Below are 20,007 nucleotides of genomic sequence, written 5' to 3' on the forward strand. Positions count from 1 at the left end.
ATTTTCTGCATGCCAACAAGCTTCACCAGGACTATCTCCCTGCAGTGGCTGCTTCACATGTACAATCCATGAAGGCTACCTTGGCAGAGTAGAGTTTCTTCTCCACTGTAACTGATGAAGCTGACCCTCAGGATAAATATGTGCTGCACATTTTGTCTGTACTGGGGAGCTGGACCAACCAGGACCTGCTTGTGTTTCAAAGTGAACCAGTCCACCTCACATTTCCTATTTTTCTACTGTGTCCCAAGCCATCGTGAAGGTAATTGTCAACTATAGTGTAGACTTTAACAAGATCTCAGCATTCCTATCTGACAATGAAATGTACAAGACTCTGTATATGTGCAAGACTCTCCCTACATGCTCCAAAGAATGCTTCCCAACGCTGTTCATGTCATCTGCAATGTGCACGTTCTGTTCTAGTAAGTGATATCTAGCGCATGAAGATCCCCAGTGTGGATAGCCTGCTGTCTTCTTTCAAGAAAGCCTTCAAGCACTGTTCAGGTCATAAGGTCTGCTACAGGGAATCCATTGCCAGTCAAAGTGGGGACTCATATGGCACTGTGACACTGCCACCAGAGCCTGTGCTCACATGGTAGAATTCATGGCTCACTAAGCATATGCAGCACTACCAGCAGTTTGTGAGTGAGGAGCTGGAAATCATGCCCAGCACACAGTGGATGCTCAAGCTTTTCCATCTTTTAGGGTGAGGCGACATGAAGATAAGGTTATATTAAGGAGATTCTAGCATGAACTGTTTAGTTCAAGTTTAAGTAGGTCTTATGCAGCTTTTCTTGCCATTAAAATGGGTCATACCAGCTCATATAACTGAGAGTCATTTGCTTTTTGGTATCTTTTTGGGCTTTAGAGGAAGCTACATTCCCTTCCAGTTTACGAAGCCCATTTTAAAGGACCTCAATTACTCTTAACCCTGGATCACATGGCTGCTGCTAAGGTTTGTCAGTAAATTACTACTGAACAGTCAAAAGCTTGCATTTCACTAATTGGTTGTTTCTGATGAGGATGGGCACTATCAAAATGTTCATAATGGGTCATATAGAAACATTTAGCAGTCTGCAAGAGGTCCACAAGCTGCACTTTGGGATCTCCTCCTTTACATGTTCAACAGAACACCACAAGAATGTTTAATATTTCAACAATGCCTCTTCTACCAATTGCATCTGGGAGAATAAACGTGCAATTATGAATTATGGGGCAAGTAGTATATAGAAGAATCTTGTTGATGTCTTAAAGTGGGCTATGCATCACCACAGCCCAAAATAGTCTCACTTAACATGTGTTCTTAATAATAATTTCTTTTGCAACATTTGGGCCCCAAAAAGGCTGCTTCTTTTTCCCTCAACTTCACATTATGGGCATCTTTCCCACATCTCTTTCTTAGAGGATTTGTGGTTGAACCTAGCCATACTTTGGTGAGGTTAACCCGGTGAAATATATATATTTAATAATACTGGACTGCAGTACTAATTGCCACGAGTCATGAATGACTATTACAAGAATATCACAGTCCTAGTGTGTTCTCATCTCTAGCTTGTTTGAGAGCCTCTAGCAACAGTGAAACCACTTTTATAAAACAAATGTCCTTTCTTGTACATTCTTGTTAGAAGTAAAGTTCTGAACATGTTTACCTGCCTAAAGATGTATTTAGTTTGAAACAGAACCCTGGTCTGTACATCGTTATTTTGTATTTTAGCAAGCTTACCTCTGTCTGGGATGAGTAGTTTGCAGGGCAATGCCAGAGGAGTAATGGAATGTTGATACACCAAAGCTGTCAAACTCCCTGTGGTTAAAAGAGCAACAAGACATGCAAGATTGGCTTCAGTGAACAAAAAGAAGTATACGAGTTATGTTGCTTTCAAATATTTTATGGGCTAAAAAAACTTCTTTTCAAAATATTTTCTTGGTGCCTAATCCATTTTTACAACTGCCATTTTTGGTAATTTTTAACAGATCCATTTCTGCATCATTGTACATGACTGATTCCATCTACATTAACTAGCATTACAACTGCAAACCTCGCTATACTATTTGACTAGGTTTTAGCTGAAATGGAAAGATGGCAATCACAATAGTAGCTAGAGAGAAGCAGGATTTGTTTGGTAACATCTTTTACTGTGGTGGGGCCAACCATTTCGGTAGGTGTGCCACAGATTAGCCCTGCACCCATCCTGAATGCCACTCTAGATCTTTTCCTTTGCCTGATACGCTGCTCTGCATTTTGTTCCCTACCCTACCTGCCATTGTGCTGCCTGTTCCCTCTCTCATCTGCTGCATGGCACACACAGATGCTACCCATGCCACAGGTTGGCAGACCCTGTTTTATTGGACTAACTATAATAGCTCAGAGATAGGTTTCAAATACAAAACGCCCTAATAATACACACATTAGTGCATTTTATCTAGGTTAAACATAGATAGCCAAAAAGCCTAAGGCTGAATTGATTTAATCATCACAAGTTTCTCTAAACTGCATAGATTGAACCAATAATACAGTGAACTGATGTTCAGTTTTGAAACTGGAAAGGCAGCCAGACCCCTGCAGTGGCCTGTACCAGAAGCTGTGGGGGAGGGTGCTAGAGAATGCCTCCCAGCCTGCTGGCCACTACTGAGGCCACCCAAATGCAGCCCAGTGGGACTCATCTTTGATTTGCTGCCCAACACATGCCCCACAAACATATTGCTGCCCTCCCAGTCTGGGGCTGGCTGGATCCCTGTGCCTCAGTGGGGATTCCTGGACCCTGGCAAGGTCCCCCAAGCCCTGCAGGGACTCCCCCTTCCCACCCCTCAGTATGGTCCCGAATGGGCTTGGCCCTGACCCCACAGGTGGGCGAGTAAGTCCCTCCATGCCAGGGCAGGCAGGATCCCCCAGCCTCAGTGGGGGGCTCCCAACCCCAGAGCTCCTCTGAGGCAAGGGCAGCTGGTGGGGGGTGGGGCTAAGTCACTTTTAGTCCAGTTTTAGATATGCCCCATGGAAGATGCTTTCCCTCCCCTTCTGCTGTGCAGATCCAGGCTAGGGGGGCCTGGGGTTCCTTCCCCTGCCCCCTAATCCTGCTGTTTTGATGGGCACAGGTAGAGCCTAGGGAACAAAAGCTTTACTGCCTCAAATCTGTGACTGGGGGGGGCACTGCTCTGCTGGAGCAGACGGCACAGACCAGGGCTGCAAGGCATCATGGGATGCTAGGGGACTGCCAGTTAACTTGAATCAGTAGGGGATCTGGGACAAAAGTTCCATACACTGGTTTGACCTAAATCAGTTAAGTCTGATATTATATCCATCCTGTTTATTTTAAATCAGCTTTAGCCATTTTGAAAGTGGTTTATGTACACTGAACTTCTGTTCTGTTACAGGTTTAAACCAGTTTCTGGTCACTTAAAACTGGTTTGTGTGTAACTTCTGTCTCTAGCCCTAAAGACCATAATGCATTTTACAAATATTAATTTGCCCGTCGTTGAAATTTTGAGAGGCAGATGAGAGCAGTTGGTTAACTAACTTGCCTGATGTCACACTCTGAGGCAGTGAAAGAGCCCGGAAAATGCACTCAATCATTTTGTGTTCTTAGTAGTGTAAAAAAACAGCTAGAGGAAATCCTCACTTCTCAAGGCATGGTGTCGCCAGTTAAATCATTTCTCCTCTTAATGAATGTCCTAAACCTTAGTTTGCTTCAACTGTGCAGTAGGGCACAGATTTTCAAAGCCACCTGCAGTACTGCACCCTTTGTTTCCATTAAAGTAAGTAGATCTTAGTCAATCTTATGTTGTCATTACATTCTGTATTGTAGGGAGCAACCTAAATGAACATGCAGCGTTGGTCAGTCTATTACTGCAGGAAGACATCAGTCTTTAATTTCAGATACTCAAAAATATTAACAGATATTCCAATCAAACCTGAGTTCTGGATCAAAAAACTCATTTTGTTTAGATTATCAAAAACTTTTAAAATCGAGCCATTCCTTCAATTGCTAAGGACCTGCATTTCTTACTGCTGTGAGGGTACTCAACCATTTGTAGATCTGGGCTCAATTGCATCCCTTGCAGCTATAAAAAGTTCCTTTGTAGAAGGTGAGGGATGGGGCAGGAAGAAATGGCTGTATAGAAAAAGAAAATAGTCAGAGGTGAACCTGGAGATGGGCAGGAGGGCCACTGTGAAGTCCTCCCACTGTAGTGAGAAGGTTAATCTCTGCTGTTGCTATGTAGACACTTCACAGGACACGAAGAGTTCTCAAGCCCTGAAGAATCTGTCTGATGTTTGGTCTGGCTACTTGGACTGGTTGCTGTACAGATGGTGTGTATCTCTGAAGTTAAGATGGGCCAAAAATTGGGAGCAAGTTCTCCACTGCACCAGCATGCATCAGCACAGGCCTACAGGTTAGATAGCTGTGCAATCTGAAAAGCCTGATAATCTTTAATCCTTGAACAGTGCAGAATATATGAAGGGAATGCTGCTTCTATTAGGCATACAGAAGACACTCACACAACATACTCACAGCATTTACTAAATCAGATGATTGCTAGAGAGGAGCGTGGGAGCTCAGTTCTTTGTTGCAAATTTCCTATGCACTCTTTGGCGAGTCACCCAAGAAGCCAAGGCCCAGATTCAGCCTTTAAAACATTCAAGTGGCATGTACGCAGGTTTTAGGTGTCTAAGACACTAAATACAATGTGTATAAACCATGCATATATTCCTATTTTCTTAGGCAGAGAAAAAGCAGGCTGGCCAACTGCAGCCGAATGCAGTGAAGGGGCAGGTCACCCACCTTTTCCCAAGCAGCCTGAGTTCCAGGCCCAACTCTCAACCTCTTGTTCAGGGCAGGTGGTTGCTCTTGAAGAAGACAAGGAGGGCTGGGTTCTGGCCCCTGCTCCCAATGCTCTCTATGCATTTTGCATTAAACAATCGCTACATAAAATGAGTGGAGTGCCTCCCCCTCAGGCACAACACAGCCCTTTTGGGCTGGTGGTAACAAAAACTAACAGGAACTTATTAAACACCAAAAAGAAGAAAATGAAGATATGAGGACTCTATGTGCGAGAATATATAGAATAAAAGTGTAACAGTGGCTCTGATACTATGGTAATGGCTATACACATGCTTTAGACAAGTACTTCACTTGGAGGTAAAACTGAACCAAAACCTCTGCTTTTAAATACTTTTCAAACCAAATGTTCACACACTTCACTCCAGTTTTGGTTTGGGACATCTTTGCTTGTGACATAACCTGTAATTTTTATACATACTTCTACTAGAAAGAGCAGTCCAGCAGAGGTGATGCATTTTATTACAATGGTCCAGCTTGTTTGGAACTTCTTCTGTGGCTATGTCTACTCTGAAGTCACTGTAAACAAGCTAGCTCAGGTACTGTTAGCAGTCCAGCCAAAGAAAAAAAAGCCAAAACCATAACTAGGTGGTTAGCCCACTGAGCTTAGTGTAACACCCAAGCTAGAGAGCTTAAAACCATGCAGGCATACCTACAAATCTGTATAGAAGATAATTTGTATGATGTTTATATATTTATATTTAATATATATTACATATATGTTTACATACATACATAACATGGAGTAAGAAGGATGCTTTCGGTCTGATCTGAAGAAGTAAGTTTGTCGAAGTTCTCTTCCAGTTATACATTTGGTCCAATAAAAGATATCACAAATGAACAAAAAACCAACTCCTTACCTCTTATACATTTCTTGGACCATCACAACTATTGCAGCACTCTAGCCCTACTACATTTATATGTGGGGACCTACCCAAATCACAATTGCATGGATTTTGCAAAACTGGGCAATCTCTGTGGAGGAGGGGGAGGGAAAAAGGCCTTAATAAAAATGAAATCTTCCCAGACGTATAGCCCGCCAGGAGGGAAGGGGGGCTGCCAGCACAAAGGCCATTGCCCCTGTCCCTCGCTGCTGATTGCTGATTAGCTGAGAAGGCTGCCTGCCATATGGCTCCACCCCTCTGCCAATCAGTGGCTGGCACTGCAATCTGCCCATGAAATTGGCTGGCTGCATTGTTAGACCCCTATTTATATGACAGCTTTAGAATAGGTTCCACGTAGGAACCAGCTCTCAAGTCAGAAAATGTTTCCCTCCTATTGCATGCCACCTAACACCATAAAACAGTCTTGATTTATTTAAAATACCCTCATTTTATACATCCTGAGATGTACATTACTTACCAAAATATGGCTCATTTGGGCATCCTTTCAATCGTACTCCCTTATGGGTGCACTCAATCAGAAAATGCCTTACGAGTTCATTTGACAAATCCCCAACTGTGGGAAAAACAAAACAAAACATGTGGAGTCAATGAATAAGAGATGGACTCACAAAACAAGCGGTCTTTATGATGGTGGTTTCCTTTGGACAAATGAATTCTTTATACAAAGCAAGCAAACAGTCTATTAGTTGCACCACTTCTGTGTTTTAATCTACAGTGAAAAGGACACACTGTAGCACATGCGAGTGCACTCTACAGGTTTTGAAGATTGGAAACAATCAGTACCCAGATGAGTACAACTGTTCAATACATTTAGGACATGCCCCAGTTATTCTGTACTAACTGGAAGGTCAGAGAAAACAGATGGTTTGTTTCTTACCTCCTGAGAGCAAAGGAGGAAATGGATGGGGCTGAAGAGTAAATCAAAGCAAACTGCAATAGTAGTTAAGAAGAGAAATGGCAAAATAAAAAGGTCAGTGAGAATAACTGGTGCCTGATACAGCAAGAGGATAAAATAAAGGAAAATAGGTCTGTATTTAGATTAAAGCAGCAGAATAAAAGGTGCACAAATACAGTGCTACCGACTCTCTCAATTTTACTGTGAATCTCACAATATTTGATGTCTACCCGAAGCCCCAGCTCCTGGAGAGGCAATTATAGAAGTAGCTTGGTTTTCTAGAGCTAGTTTAGATTTAAAAAAAAAGTTTCAATTCCTCGCAGTTGCAGATAAATTCTTGAAACCATAACTCAAGTATAAATGTAAAGATTCAAATTGGATGATGTAAATCCCACACCCAACAATTATTTATCACTGTTAACCATCTCATGTATTTTAAGCTATTTTTGAAGGCCCAATTCATGGTGTTTCAGCACTTGGCATTAAGAACACTGACTACAGGAATTTGGAGAAACCTTGTACAATGAAAGGATCACTCTCTGGCAATGGGTCAAAGTTTGATCCCCCCAACAACCGAGGGGATCAAACTTGAACAAAAGAATTACAAACATCCTTTTGTCTCCAGCCTTATCAGTCACAGACTAGAAGGCACATGACATCCAGAAACCACATTCCTCTGGGGATGTTCAAGTCAGCATAAATGAACACAATAATTTGTATAGCAAGAACTGTAATACCAGCAAAAATTGGCAAGCAAAAGTTTGCTCTCAAAGATGACCAGAGAAGATCTAGATGCCTCACAATCCCACAATGCCATAAGGAAAGAAAGCAGTGGCAGGGTGGGATGAGTTTATTTTCCCCTGGCATGAGGAAGTAGGATAGGTAAGTCATAGCAAGTAGTAAAGAAGTGTCAACAATGTCTGCAATGTCCTGGTGTCTACAGCTTGGTCTTCCCAGTTAAGAGCAAGAAATAGACTCAGTAGTTGCATATATAACTCCCAAAAAGAATTCTGTTCAGAGTACCCCTGTAATCACAGAAGTGTGGGATGGGACTAAGAAGAGTATATCATTATATAACTCTCATCTGGAATCCTGCATGCAGTTCTTGTCACATCAAGAAGGGTACTGGAGAATCAGAGGGGTTCAGAGAAAGGAATGCACAAGAACCTGAGAAAACTCATAGTGAGAAATTGAAAAGACTGCTGTTATCTTTAGTAACAAGAGAAAGAAAAGGGAGCATGTGACAAAAGGACATAGAACAGCGAATGTTACAAGGAAGAGGCACCAGGAACTTCTGTTCTCTCTATCTTGTAATGCAAGATTAAAAGGATATTGAATGAAACCAGAAAGTAACAAATGTAAAACTGCTAAAAGCAGATAATTAAGACTGTGGACCTCAGTGCCACAGGAAGAGGTTGAGAACTTAAATTCAAATACAGACATTAAAAATACCCAGAGGTATCATATTTAATGGCATACGACATAAAAAGGGATATTAATACTCAAGGTTCAGGGCACTTGCTGATTTCTAATCATTAGCGGTCAGGGAGAGACCGAATGTAGAAGCATATTAGCTCATTAGCTTCTGATGACACAAACTTGCCCACAAGGTTTTGAAAGAGAGTAGTAGCAGCAGGAAAGACAGCCTGTTTGCTTTACACCAATCACATTCATAATCCAAAGTACTGCACAGGCACAAATGTGTTGGTATGTTCTTTTCACTTTTCCCTCTCAGGAGTGACAGATAGGGCAAGGATATCAAACTCATCTGGCCCTACAGGTTGGATGAGGTTCCCTGGGCAGGATGGTCTATGGGATGAATGGCGATAAACCCCTTGTGCAGTGACCATGGTGCTAAGTCCAGACCACACATTATACGCAGCATGCACCCACTCCAGGGCTTCCTGTGCATGCAGTGTGTGGGGCCTGCATGGAGTGTGCCCTGCCTGCAGTGCATGGGCTAGACCCAGCACCGCAGTCAGCACAGGGGGTCAGTCCAGGGTGCTACATGCAGCCCATGGCCCAGATGTCCTGTGCAGCGCTGGGACCAGCCTGTGCACTGCAGGCAGTGCACACACCATGCCAGCCCCATGAATCTCGTGCACAGCAAGCACTGGGACAACCTGCATGCAGTACACAGGAATGGAGTGGCTGGCATGCAGCACAGGGGGACCAGCCTGGGGCATGAGCTGCATGCGGCACCCTGCTGGACTGGCCCGGCATGCTGGATCAAGTACAGCTAGATCTGGACTGGCCCCAGGGCCAGTGCCCAGGGCTGGTCTAATGGGGCACCACATGCAGCATGCATCCCTGACCAACCCCTTGTCCTGCATGCAGCACATGGGGTCAGGGCCAATGTATGGGGTTGGCCAGAGATGCACAAGCAGAATCATACAGCTCCATGGGCTGGACATATGTTTGATGCCTCTGTGCTAAGGCATGGTTGTCCAAAGGAGTAGGTCTGCCATACTGCTTCTTGTTTCTGATATATGGTTATCTTGAAACAAATTCCTGGGGCCAAAAAAGGCCCATTTTTGCACATGAGGATATGCAGCATCACACTGAGCACAATATATAAAAAACAGCCTTCTGCTAAATAGGGAGGGGTACCGATGGTGATCTGGTGCTGGATTTCCATGTAGACATTACACAATACATGGACACCCAAAATGTGTGTAGAATTGGCAATTGGTGCAAGAAACTATCACACAGTACAGAAATGTCCTATACTTCCACTGGGAAACATTTTTATGATATTCTAAATAATTCAAACAGAGACTTATGACTTGACTGGCTCTGAACTGAGCTTACTGTTCTTTCCATTATGGGAAGGGAGGGTGACTGACTTCTCTGTGTACTATGTATTAATTAAGTGCTCCTCTTCTCTTTGTGGGAATTATACAGTACCTTTCTTGTTCAACTGCAGCACTGAAGGAGGGGGTGTAGCAACTTTCATTGCAAGGCCATAGGCTCCCCGGAATGAGTGGCTGTCTCGAACAATGAATGACCCAGGTTCCTTGTCCTTAAGAACAGCAATGGCTGCAAGGGTTCAGGGAGAAAAATGTTTTCAGTCAGGGTAATGAACATACATGTACTGCTTCAAATCCTCCTTGAAAGAGCAAGTAAAGCATGTGAAGCTGTTTTTCCTCCCCACACCCCAACCTTGAAAAAGAGCCAGAACCCTGGCTATTTTGGTATTTATGACAATGCACCTGCATGACCTGACTGGATTCCTCGTTCAAACTGGACAGTATCTTACTCCAAGCACAGCCTGGAGGCTTCACAAATGTCTGGTCTATGGTGCTGCATATATTTAAAGCACTGTCCAAATATTAATGAACTAATCCTAACAATATTCCAGTGAGATGGGAAGTAGTAAGGAACAGGCAAAACTGAAAAAAAAAATCTTTGGATCTGATGGGGGTTTGGGATCCAGGACTGAACTTCCAGTTTTCAGAGACCATGCTAGAGACGGTCTCAGGCTGCCAGTGACTGAAGCCCTGATACAAGCTTTTGGTTTTGGTTCATATTGGAATGTTTCCATTACCATAGTTTCTCAAAATTGCACAGGTCTGACAGGAAAATATGGCTTAAGAAACATTTTTTTCTGCCTTTGAGGGACCAGATTAGAACTCAACCAGCAGGGGTATGTTGGCAACCATGGTCCCTGGCCTCATAATGAAAATGTGCCCCATTTCCCATCATCAGAAGAAAGCCAGCACTTTCCTTCTAAACTGCTCTGTCCCAGCAGACGTGCTTTTAGACAAAGAGGAAAAGCTGGTTCCTGATGATACTGTGTTTGATGGTTGAAAAAGTAGCAGGTAATATGGCCACAAGAGTCAGTCTAGAGAGACAACATTGCTTTCTTGTCCTACATAGTGCTGACGCTGGGAGGATACTTGTCTTTATTCATCAACAAGTGCTGGAAGGAAGGTACTATCTTCCTTTGTTCTCATTTTATGCAAGCAGGGAGATATAGGTAGATGGGTACTTGCTTTTGGAGAGTCTAAGCACTGGGATTCTTTTCCTCTTTGTTCTGTGACCTCTGCCTGGAGGATATGAGCTGGATTATGCACAGTGGGAGGGACTAACAGAGGAACTGCTGCTTGCCTTTGCATCAGATTGCTAAAAAACCCACTCCTTGGTAGCCAAGGTCTTAATCTTTCTTGCAATAATTTTGTTGTACTGTTGCAGTGTCATATAGCAGAATGCCCAGTGGCCTGGTTCTTCCTAAAACCTGAATAAGTTTTTGGAGTATTTCTTTTCTTTTTTTTTATACTTTATGAATAAATTTTATCCAGCCATAAGCATTTCAGATCTTCAGCAATCCTACAAGAAATCCCAGCACTCCTGGATGAGGCCAATGTGGTGAATATGTAAAAATATGGAATTCAGGAGGCTGTTTGCATAATTTTTCTAACTCTGCATTACATTAGAGTTTCCATCTGTCATAGAATTGTTCCTTCAGGCAAAAAGCAAAAATCCACACTCACTTTCCTTAACATTTTTCCTTATAAAATGAAAAAAAGTAATGATATTAGGTGGGGGGAAAAAGTGAATGCTGAAATGTTGTGAAAACAACACCTTGTTAGTTTTATGCGTGTTCTTATGGTGCCACCTCATTACTAGGCACAGCAAGTCAAGAATTCTCCTTTGGACACTTAAACACGCAGTATTCTATTGCATGGGTAGGCAAAATAGTGGATCTGGCCTGCAGCAGACTCCATTACCCAGCAGCCCCTGCCCGCATCACTGCAGCTGGTTTCCATGGAGACCCCATTAGCAGCAAAGCCATGACATCTGGGGCCAGGGTTTCCATGGAAACTGGCCCCAGCAGCACTGGCAGGGGATGCAGCTGGAAGGGGAGCTGCTCCGTGGCAGGGGCTGGGATCTTGCAGTGGTGACAGCGTGGGCTGGAGCTGGGGCAGAGCTGCGATCTGCTGCGGCCAAGCCCCTGCCCAGCATGTGCAGGCAGCGGATCGCAGCTCTGCCCTGGCTTCAGACCATGCTGTCACTGCCACAAGGTCCCAGCCCTGGAGCGGCTCCTCACCCAGCTGTACATCCTGCCAGTGCTGCTGGGGCCAGTCTCTATGTCACGGTGGCGGCAGTGCTGGGGTCTCCATGGAAACTGGCTGCAGTGACATGGGCAAGGGTTGCTGGGAAAAACTCCATTCCCTATTCCTATTGCACATGTAGAGTTCAGTAAGACTACTAACAAATGTAGAGCCCAGATAACAAGCAGGTAGCTATTAAAAACAATCTTCAAGAGTTGCACACAGTGATAGCAGTATCTTGGCTGTTCTACATAGGAGTTTATTCTTGATTCTGTCAACAGCAACATTCTCTTGCATTAGCTATAAATGTAAGTATATTTAAAACATAGATGGGAAATTCCATGCTACTGTAGCACTTAAGAGAATCTAAGCAAACGGTAAGTAGCTTTTATGAGGTTGTTTTATGTCCCCTGTCCCCTCAGCTCTCCAAATCCTGGGGACCAAACTTGCCCTCAGAGCATCCCAGACTACGGACTCTGGATAACTCATGCTAGAAAGTTACCTTCCACCTGGATCAATGGAGAATACTGCACTAGGGACATGAATGGTGAAATGATTAATCATTTCACCAATCAGCTCAGTGATAACTGGTTCTAGCTTACTAGTTATTGGTTACCCTGGAGCTGGGCACAGTCTGGGAGGGAAGGTAAACCCTGCATTGTCCCAACAAGAAATCACGCCAGTGGCTGCAGCGGACTGGTAAAGACCCTTGCTAGCTACTCCCTGCCTCTCTCCTCCCCCCTCCTTCCTGCACTGTTGCAGTTAGCCCGGGGAAGCTGCCCACTGGTGGCTGCAGCCCCTTGCTGGCTGCTGCTCCCCTCACCCCTAGGGCTTCTTGGGCTGTGCTGCCTGCCTGGTGGGGTTACTTTGGCCTCTGGCTCATCATGCTGTTTGGGGCGGATGGCTGAAGCCCCTCCTCCATGGCAGGGCAAGCACTGGCCTGGGAGGCTCTGCATCCCCCTTCCTGACTGCAGAGGCATGGCCTAGCACTGCTGCACCCATCCCTGTCACTGCACCCAATCCATTAATTGTTTAACCTGTTGTAATGACAAATATTTATTTGGTATTTACATCTCTATTATTGCACTTGCTTCTCTTGTCCATTCTCTACCATTCTCCAGGATAGCCTCCTTGCCACTGAAGGGAGGTGACTGAATGGATTGCCAGGGCCATGTCTAGATTGTACCATACTTTTTTAGCTCTTAGCACAGACAGCTTTAAGGTCTCTTTGTGTCATTCTAGAGGGATTAAGAACTTGACCTATAAGCTAAAACCTTGACTCCTTGAGTCTTGTTTAATAAACCCGTAATCCTCTAAATTACACTGGCATACGGGGCTCTAGTCCCAGTGGTGACACAAAAATTGTTTTTGTACTTTAATCTAAAGCATTTTAAGCATCAAGCACCAGAAATTTATAGAGAAAACTCCTGAACAGGCCCTCTGCAACTGTACATCCCAAAGCACACATTACTTGGCTTACCTTGTTCTCTTGAAATATCTGGCTTGTACCAGAACTTGGATGTGTCTTGGACAAATTTTACAGTCACATGCTTATCAGTTGTACTGTCTGTAGAAAAAGAAAAAAAAAGGAAAAAAATGTTTTTGCACCAGAATTGCTATGGGAATTTTTTGTTGTTGGTTCTCATGTCTGTCAAGGAGATGCTGGTTAGTCTGACTGAGTTGGAAGAACCATGCAATGAGAGTTTGGGGAAGTTCTACACCAAAATGTACATAACATGATACTTTGGTTAATTCCACAAGTGTTATTAATGTTCCCTTTCACTGGAGCTATAGATTCTGAACATTCATAGTTATACAGCTATATTAAATAAGGATCTTATCAGTGGCTCCTGGTCAAATCTGCACATACACTGGAAGGCAACAGCCACATTCCAACTACTTCTTGCCATAAGTCTAGCAAGGATGCCAGTAAAACAAGGGAAGTGATTATTCCCCTCTATATTCAGCACTGGTGAGGCCACATCTGGAGTACTATGCCATGACAAGAAATGTAAAACCTGCCAACACATCTCCACCCACCCCTGACAATTACTACACCCCACAACAGAACCATCAGCATTCCTGGATCTTACAGCTGCACCTCCAGAAATGTAATACATGTCATCCAATGTACCAAATGCCCTGATAGAAGATACGTAGGAGAGACCAAACAACAACTGTGCATCAGAATGAACGCATGCTGGAAATCTATCAAAGACAAGAATACCCAATTACCTGTGGGGATACATTTCATAGAATCATAGAAGTAGGGTCGGAAGGGACCTTGTAGATCTTCAAGTCCGCCTGGGCAGGAAAAAAGACTGGACTCAAATGAGTCCAGCCAGGTAGTCATCAAGCCTCTTCTTAACAATCCCCAGGGTAGGAGCCAGCACCACTTCCCCAGGAAGCTGGTTCCAGCTCCTAGCCGCCCTGACTGTGAAGTAGTTCTTCCAGATGTCTAATCTAAATCTACTCGCTAATAACTTTCTCACATGGAAACCACTCTCTCTTCAATCTCTCAGTTCTAATCCTCAAATTAATTTACAAAACACCTTTTTATATACGACCCTATGAACTTCACTTCATCAGCCTCTTGGATACAGGATACAGGAGCTTGGGGGATAAGCAGGAGGAACTCGTCCTTCTGCTTAACGCAACTAATTATGATGTCATAGGGATAACGGAGACCTGGTGGGACTCCATCCATGACTGGACCATGGGTATAGATGGTTATACCCTGTACAGGAGGGATCAAGTAGATAAAAGGGGCGGGGGTGTAGCTCCCTATGTTAGGGAAAGCTACGCGTCTCTGCAAGCTGATGTTGGTGACCACGGTGGATGACTGGAGACCCTCTGGGTAAAAATCTGTGGGGAACACAGCACAGGGGACACAACAGTGGGAGTCTACTACAGACCTCCCACCCAAAGTCCTGAGCTTGACCAGGAGTTCGCCCAGGAGCTGGCTGAGGCTGCATGCTCCAGGACCATGGTTGTCATGGGTGACTTCAATTACCCGGACATCTCATGGGAGGATCACTCAGCAAAATCCGAGCGGTCGCAAAGCTTCCTCTCGTGCGTGGATGACCTCTACCTGACTCAAGAAGTCTATGGGCCAATGAGAGGCAAAGCGCTGCTCGACCTGGTACTGGCTACTGGGGATGACCTAATCGGTGACCTAGTGATCGATGGGAAGCTGGGTGACAGCAACCATGAGCTGATCACCTTCACCATCTGCCGTAAAGCTGGCAAGTCAGTCAGCAACACAGCAGTCCCTGACTTCAGTAAAGCCGACTTTGACAAGCTCAGGAGGCTTGTCAGTGAGGCCCTCAGGGACCATGACCCCAGGGAGAGGGGAGTTCCAGAAGAGTGGTTGCTCCTCAGTGCACAAGCTAAGTCTATTCCATCTCAAAGGAAAGGCAGCAAGAGGGCACAGCAGCCTCCCTGGCTCTCCAGGGACCTAGCAGACCTCCTAAGGCTAAAAAGAAAAGCCTACAAAGGATGGAGGATGGGATTCACCTCCAAGGAGGAATATTCTGCACTGGTCTGGTCTTGCAGGGAGCAAACCAGGAAAGCCAAGGCTGCAACTGAACTCCAACTAGCTTTGAGCATCAAGGACAACAAAAAGTCCCTTTTCAGATATGTGGGGAGCCAGAGGAAAAGCAAGGGAAACATTGGACCCCTGCTGAACCAGATGGGGCAACTGACAACTGATGCCCAGGAAAAAGCCAACCTATTAAATGGATACTTTGCGTCAGTCTTTCATCAGTCCCATGGGACACCTATGCCCGCTATGGGACAGGGCAGTCCAGGTGAGGGAGATCCCCTGCCCTCCATCAATGCTGACCTCGTGAAGGAACATTTTGAGAAGCTGGATATCTTCAAGTCAGCCGGCCCTGACAATCTACACCCCAGGGTACTCAAGGAGCTGGCGAGTGTCATGGCCCAGCCCCTTTTATAGGATCTTTAAAAACCCCTGGCGCTCTGGTGTAGTGCCCGAAGACTGGAAGAAGGCCAATGTGGTGCCTATTTTCAAGAAAGGAAAGTGGATCTGGCTAACTATAGGCCCATTAGCCTGATTTCTATTCTGGGGAAGATCTTAGAAAAGTTTATTAAAGAGGGCATCCTTAATGGACTGGCCAACGCCAACATCCTAAGGGACAGCCAGCACAGGTTTGTTGTGGGTAGGTCTTGCTTGACCAACCTCATTTCCTTCTATGACCAGGTGACCTGGACAAGGGAGATGAGATTGATGTCATATATCTTGACTTCAAAAAAGCCTTTCTATGATCACCTGTTGGCGAAACTGGCCAATTGTGGCCTTGGGTCCACCACGATCTGCTGGCTGGGAAATTGGCTCCGTGGTCGGACCCAGAGGGTTGTAATTGATGGCAGTCACTCATCATGGTGTCCTGTGACCAGTGGGGTCCCCCAAGGCTCTGTCCTTGGACACATATTTTTCAACATGTTCATTAATGATGTGGACATTGGAGTCAGGAGTGGACTGGCCAAGTTCGCCAATGACACCAAACTTTGGGGCAAATCATCCTCATCAGAAGATAGGCGGGTGATCCAGGCTGACCTGGACAGGCTCAGCAAATCGGCAGACAAGAACCTGATGGTGTTTAACACTGAAAAATGCAGGGTTTTCCACCTTGGGAAGAAAAACCTGCAGCACCCTTATAGGCTTGGCAGTGCTATGCTGGCTAGCACTATGGAAGAAAGAGACTTGGGGGGTCATCATTGACCACGAGATGAACACGAGCCTGCAATGTGATTCTGCGGCTAGTAAAGTGACCAAAATGCTGGCTTGCATCCATAGATGCTTCTCAAGCAAATCCCGGGATGTCATTCGCCCCTTTTACTCGGCCTTGGTGAGGCCGCAGCTGGAGTACTGTGTCCAGTTTTGGGCCCCACAATTCAAAAAGGATGTGGAGAAGCTTGAGAGAGTCCAGAGAAGAGCCATGTGCATAATCAGAGGTCAGGAAAACAGGCCTTACAATGACAGGCTGAGAGCCATGTGGCTCTTTAGCCTGGAAAAGCGCAGGCTCAGGGGTGATCTGATGGCCACCTATAAGTTTATCAGGGGTGACCACCAGTATCTGGGAGAGCGTTTGTTCATCAGAGCGCCCAAAGGGATGATGAGGTCGAATGGTTATAAACTACCGTGAGACTGTTTCAGGCTGGACATAAGGAAGAATTTCTTTACTGTCCGAGCCCCCAAGGTCTGGAACAGCCTGCCATTGGAGGTGGTTCAAGCATCTACACTGAACATCTTCAAGAGTAAATTGGATGCTTATCTTGCTAGGATCCTATGACCCCAGCTGGCTTCCTTCCCCTGGGGCAGGGGGGTGGACTCGATGATCTTCTGAGGTCCCTTCTAGCTCTAATGTCTATGAAATTCATGAAAATATCATGGACTAAATATAGATATTGGTTTTATGATGCATTATAACCTGCCTGACATCTGAGTCCCCAGGTCCCTCTCCACTATTTATGAGCTACATTAATTTCCCTTTCCGTCCCCCCAGCCTCTCTCATCCAGTGACTCCTCAGTTTACATCTTCACTGACAGCCTGTCTTGCATGCATATACCTGTCCAGCCTCTGGCTTCTTTACAATTCATTCCATCCAGGAAGAACACAGACCAACTGCAGATGCTTCCTCAGCCTGATGAAGGGTATTTAAACCAGAAAGCTTGCAAAGAAGAATTTTTCCAACCAGCTGAGTTGGTCTAACAGAAGTTATCAGATTTACTGAAGAACCTGAAGAGAGGGCTTCACTTTACTCACACAACCAAAGGGGCTCTGACAAAACACTACAGAGTTTTGCTTTTAGAATCAATGTGTCTAATACTAGTGAATGAGTTCCTCTTACTATAAATACTCAGGTGCCATTTTTCCTTTTTTTCTTCTTGATCTCTAAAACGTAGAGCAGCCCGCTCCCAATTTCCTCTCCCTGACAATAGGTATGCCTGGAATCCTTGTAACATAGAACCTACCTGGCACAGGGGAAGTATTTAAAACTTTAGAAAAGTCTGGCAGGACATTTGGAAATGGGATGCTGATTGTACTCCCACTGTGGGGACTGGAGAAGCCACTAGAAGAAGGGGAGATGGAACAAAAGGAACGTTCTCCTTCAGAAGACCTCTTCTTCTCTGGAAGAGGTGGTTGGGGGTGCAGATTCATTCCGTGCTTCTGCTGAGTCATGCTGTTCTGGCTGTTATGTCCAGTGGTCATTGTAAGAAAGTTGTGTTCCAAAAAGCCATTGTCTTCTTCACTTGCCAGTGGTGAGCTCATAGTTTTGGGAGAACTGTTGCTGTTGACCATGAAAGTAGCCTGTTTCTCCTCCAAGGAAGGGCTGCTGCCTACACTGGCTCCACCATAGTTCAGGTAAGTCCGGGCACTGGTTTTGGCAGAAGGTTCTTGTTGCTGCTCTGATGATGAATCTTCTTGGCTGCTCAAGGAGATAACTTGCAGGCCTGGGGATGGGAAATGGGACAAGAGCGAGTCTTCCTGCACAGAGCCTGAAAATTCTGAGGGCAAAAGATAACTTCCTGTTGGCCTGTTGTTACCCATCACTGAAAGCTGGGGTGAATGGGTGGGTCTTTGGCTGCTTAGCCAAGAGTGTTCAGTTACATGAGGGCTGTTCAAAAACAAAAAGACAAATCATTCCCATATGCATTGAGAGCATTTCATTTTACAATGCCTTCATTCCAGTTTTTTGCAGTATCAATAAATAAACTTAACCAAGACAACAATACTTCAAATTTCCATAACACTCTTCATACAAGGATTTTCAGAATGCTTTAATTACATCAGCCGTGCTATTCTATGAGGTATGTATTATCATACAAACAGGGAAACGGAGGGTGCCTCCAGATGTTTAGGGGTCTTGCTTTAACTCACAGTGCTTTACATAAAATGCCATGAGTTAGAGCTGACGTTCACCTGTTGGGTCGGGGTGAGGGCTCGAGCCTGCCTGCACTGGCCCTGACAAACAGGCGGAGGTACTCCCACAGCATCTGAGGAGGCAGCCAAGCCACCCCTCGCCCCAGGCTCCCTCCTTCCCCCCCTCCCCCAAACTCCAAAGCTGTCCGCAGGGGACAGAGGAGCAGCAGCTGGGCTTGGCTTGGCTGGAGCTGGAAGGCGGGGGGCGGGTTGCAGAACACAGCCCCCTCATGTTGTGGGCCTCCCCAGGTACCCCATCTTGGAAATTAGGGGGAGCTGGGCTGGACCTGTGAGGTGAGGGGGTGCTCCCTTCCCCCACACCCCAGGCCTCTTTACAGCAGCGGCAGCAGCTCTGGCTAGGCTCGACCGGAACTGGAACAAGGTTGGGGTCACAGTGGAACGGAGCCCCCTTGCCTCGCGGGCCTGGCTCAGCTCCTCCCAATACCCCAGCCAGGGTAGCTGGAGGTGAACTTTTGAGGCAAGGGTGCTCTATTCCACCCTGCCCCCACCTCCCAGCTCCAGCCAGGCCAAGCCCAGCTGGTAGCTGTTGTTGCTTTTTCTCCTGTGCCGAGAGCCCCAGGGGTGGTGCTGGGCTGGTGCTGGCAGGGTGTGAACACTAGCCCCCCTCCCCCACCCATGCAAAAAATGAACCCTTGAAGGAACACACATTCTCTAACACACTCTGTTTTAGAGCACCTTCATCTAATGCCTCATTTGATGGTAATTTTTTGTGCGATCAGCCATTTTAAAGGTGCTCTGCAGTTGTGCGTGTATATTACATCATGGCTGTGGAGTGCTTTCAGGAGCCCAACAGCATGAAATACGTAACTTGTGTAAGTGCCCTGATGCACCAAGCAGCTAAGGGATTTACCCAAGGTTATATCAGAAACAGCATCAGAAATAGAATCGAGGTGTCCATAGCTTAACCATAAGGTCATCCATTTATGAAAGGGGAAGCTTTAATTAGGGTCATATAAGAATGGCAAAGGAATAATACAGGACATGCAAGACATAGTGCAGAGCACCAGAGACATTATTTTTCTTTCCCCTATCGAACAAAATAGTCTAACACTGAAACTAGGATTGTTCCACCAGGGAAGAATTCCACATGTCAAAGTGCAGAACTGACCCAAGAAGCCCCTTTCAGTCCTTTGTTTCTTGTCCCAAAGTTTTGAAAGGTGAAAAGAGTCACAATTTATTCCATTTTCTAAAAGTCTAATGTGTGAAAACAGCTAAAAAGCTATGGAGAGGGGCTGCAGTCAAGGGAGAACAAACCTGTAATGCAGAGGCAAAGGGCTTGGGGGGAGGGAAGCATGGGGGAAGAGGGATGGAGTTAAGAATTTAAAAATACCAAGCAGGGATTTGGTTAAAAGGGCA

The 20,007-nt window shown here is 45.4% G+C and overlaps 1 protein-coding gene across 16 annotated transcripts in view; it reads right to left on the minus strand.

Annotated features, from left to right (window-relative positions):
* The window catches only part of TNS3 (tensin 3), a 505,358-nt gene that overhangs the window by 14,832 nt on the left and 470,519 nt on the right, over window positions 1-20,007 (minus strand). For all 16 annotated transcript variants that reach the window (XM_090049504.1, XM_090049500.1, XM_090049503.1 and 13 more), the window contains 5 exons: window positions 17,682-18,325; window positions 13,164-13,250; window positions 9,537-9,668; window positions 6,192-6,287; window positions 1,721-1,798 (listed from right to left, as the gene is read on the minus strand). In XM_090049504.1, coding sequence (XP_089905630.1) covers window positions 1,721-1,798; window positions 6,192-6,287; window positions 9,537-9,668; window positions 13,164-13,250; window positions 17,682-18,325 — 1,037 coding nt within the window. The remainder of the gene's footprint in view (window positions 1-1,720; window positions 1,799-6,191; window positions 6,288-9,536; window positions 9,669-13,163; window positions 13,251-17,681; window positions 18,326-20,007) is intronic.

Source organism: Crocodylus siamensis, chromosome 5, assembly GCF_052110815.1.
Source record: "Crocodylus siamensis isolate JL-2025a chromosome 5, ASM5211081v1, whole genome shotgun sequence".
Taxonomy (NCBI): Eukaryota; Metazoa; Chordata; order Crocodylia; family Crocodylidae; genus Crocodylus; species Crocodylus siamensis.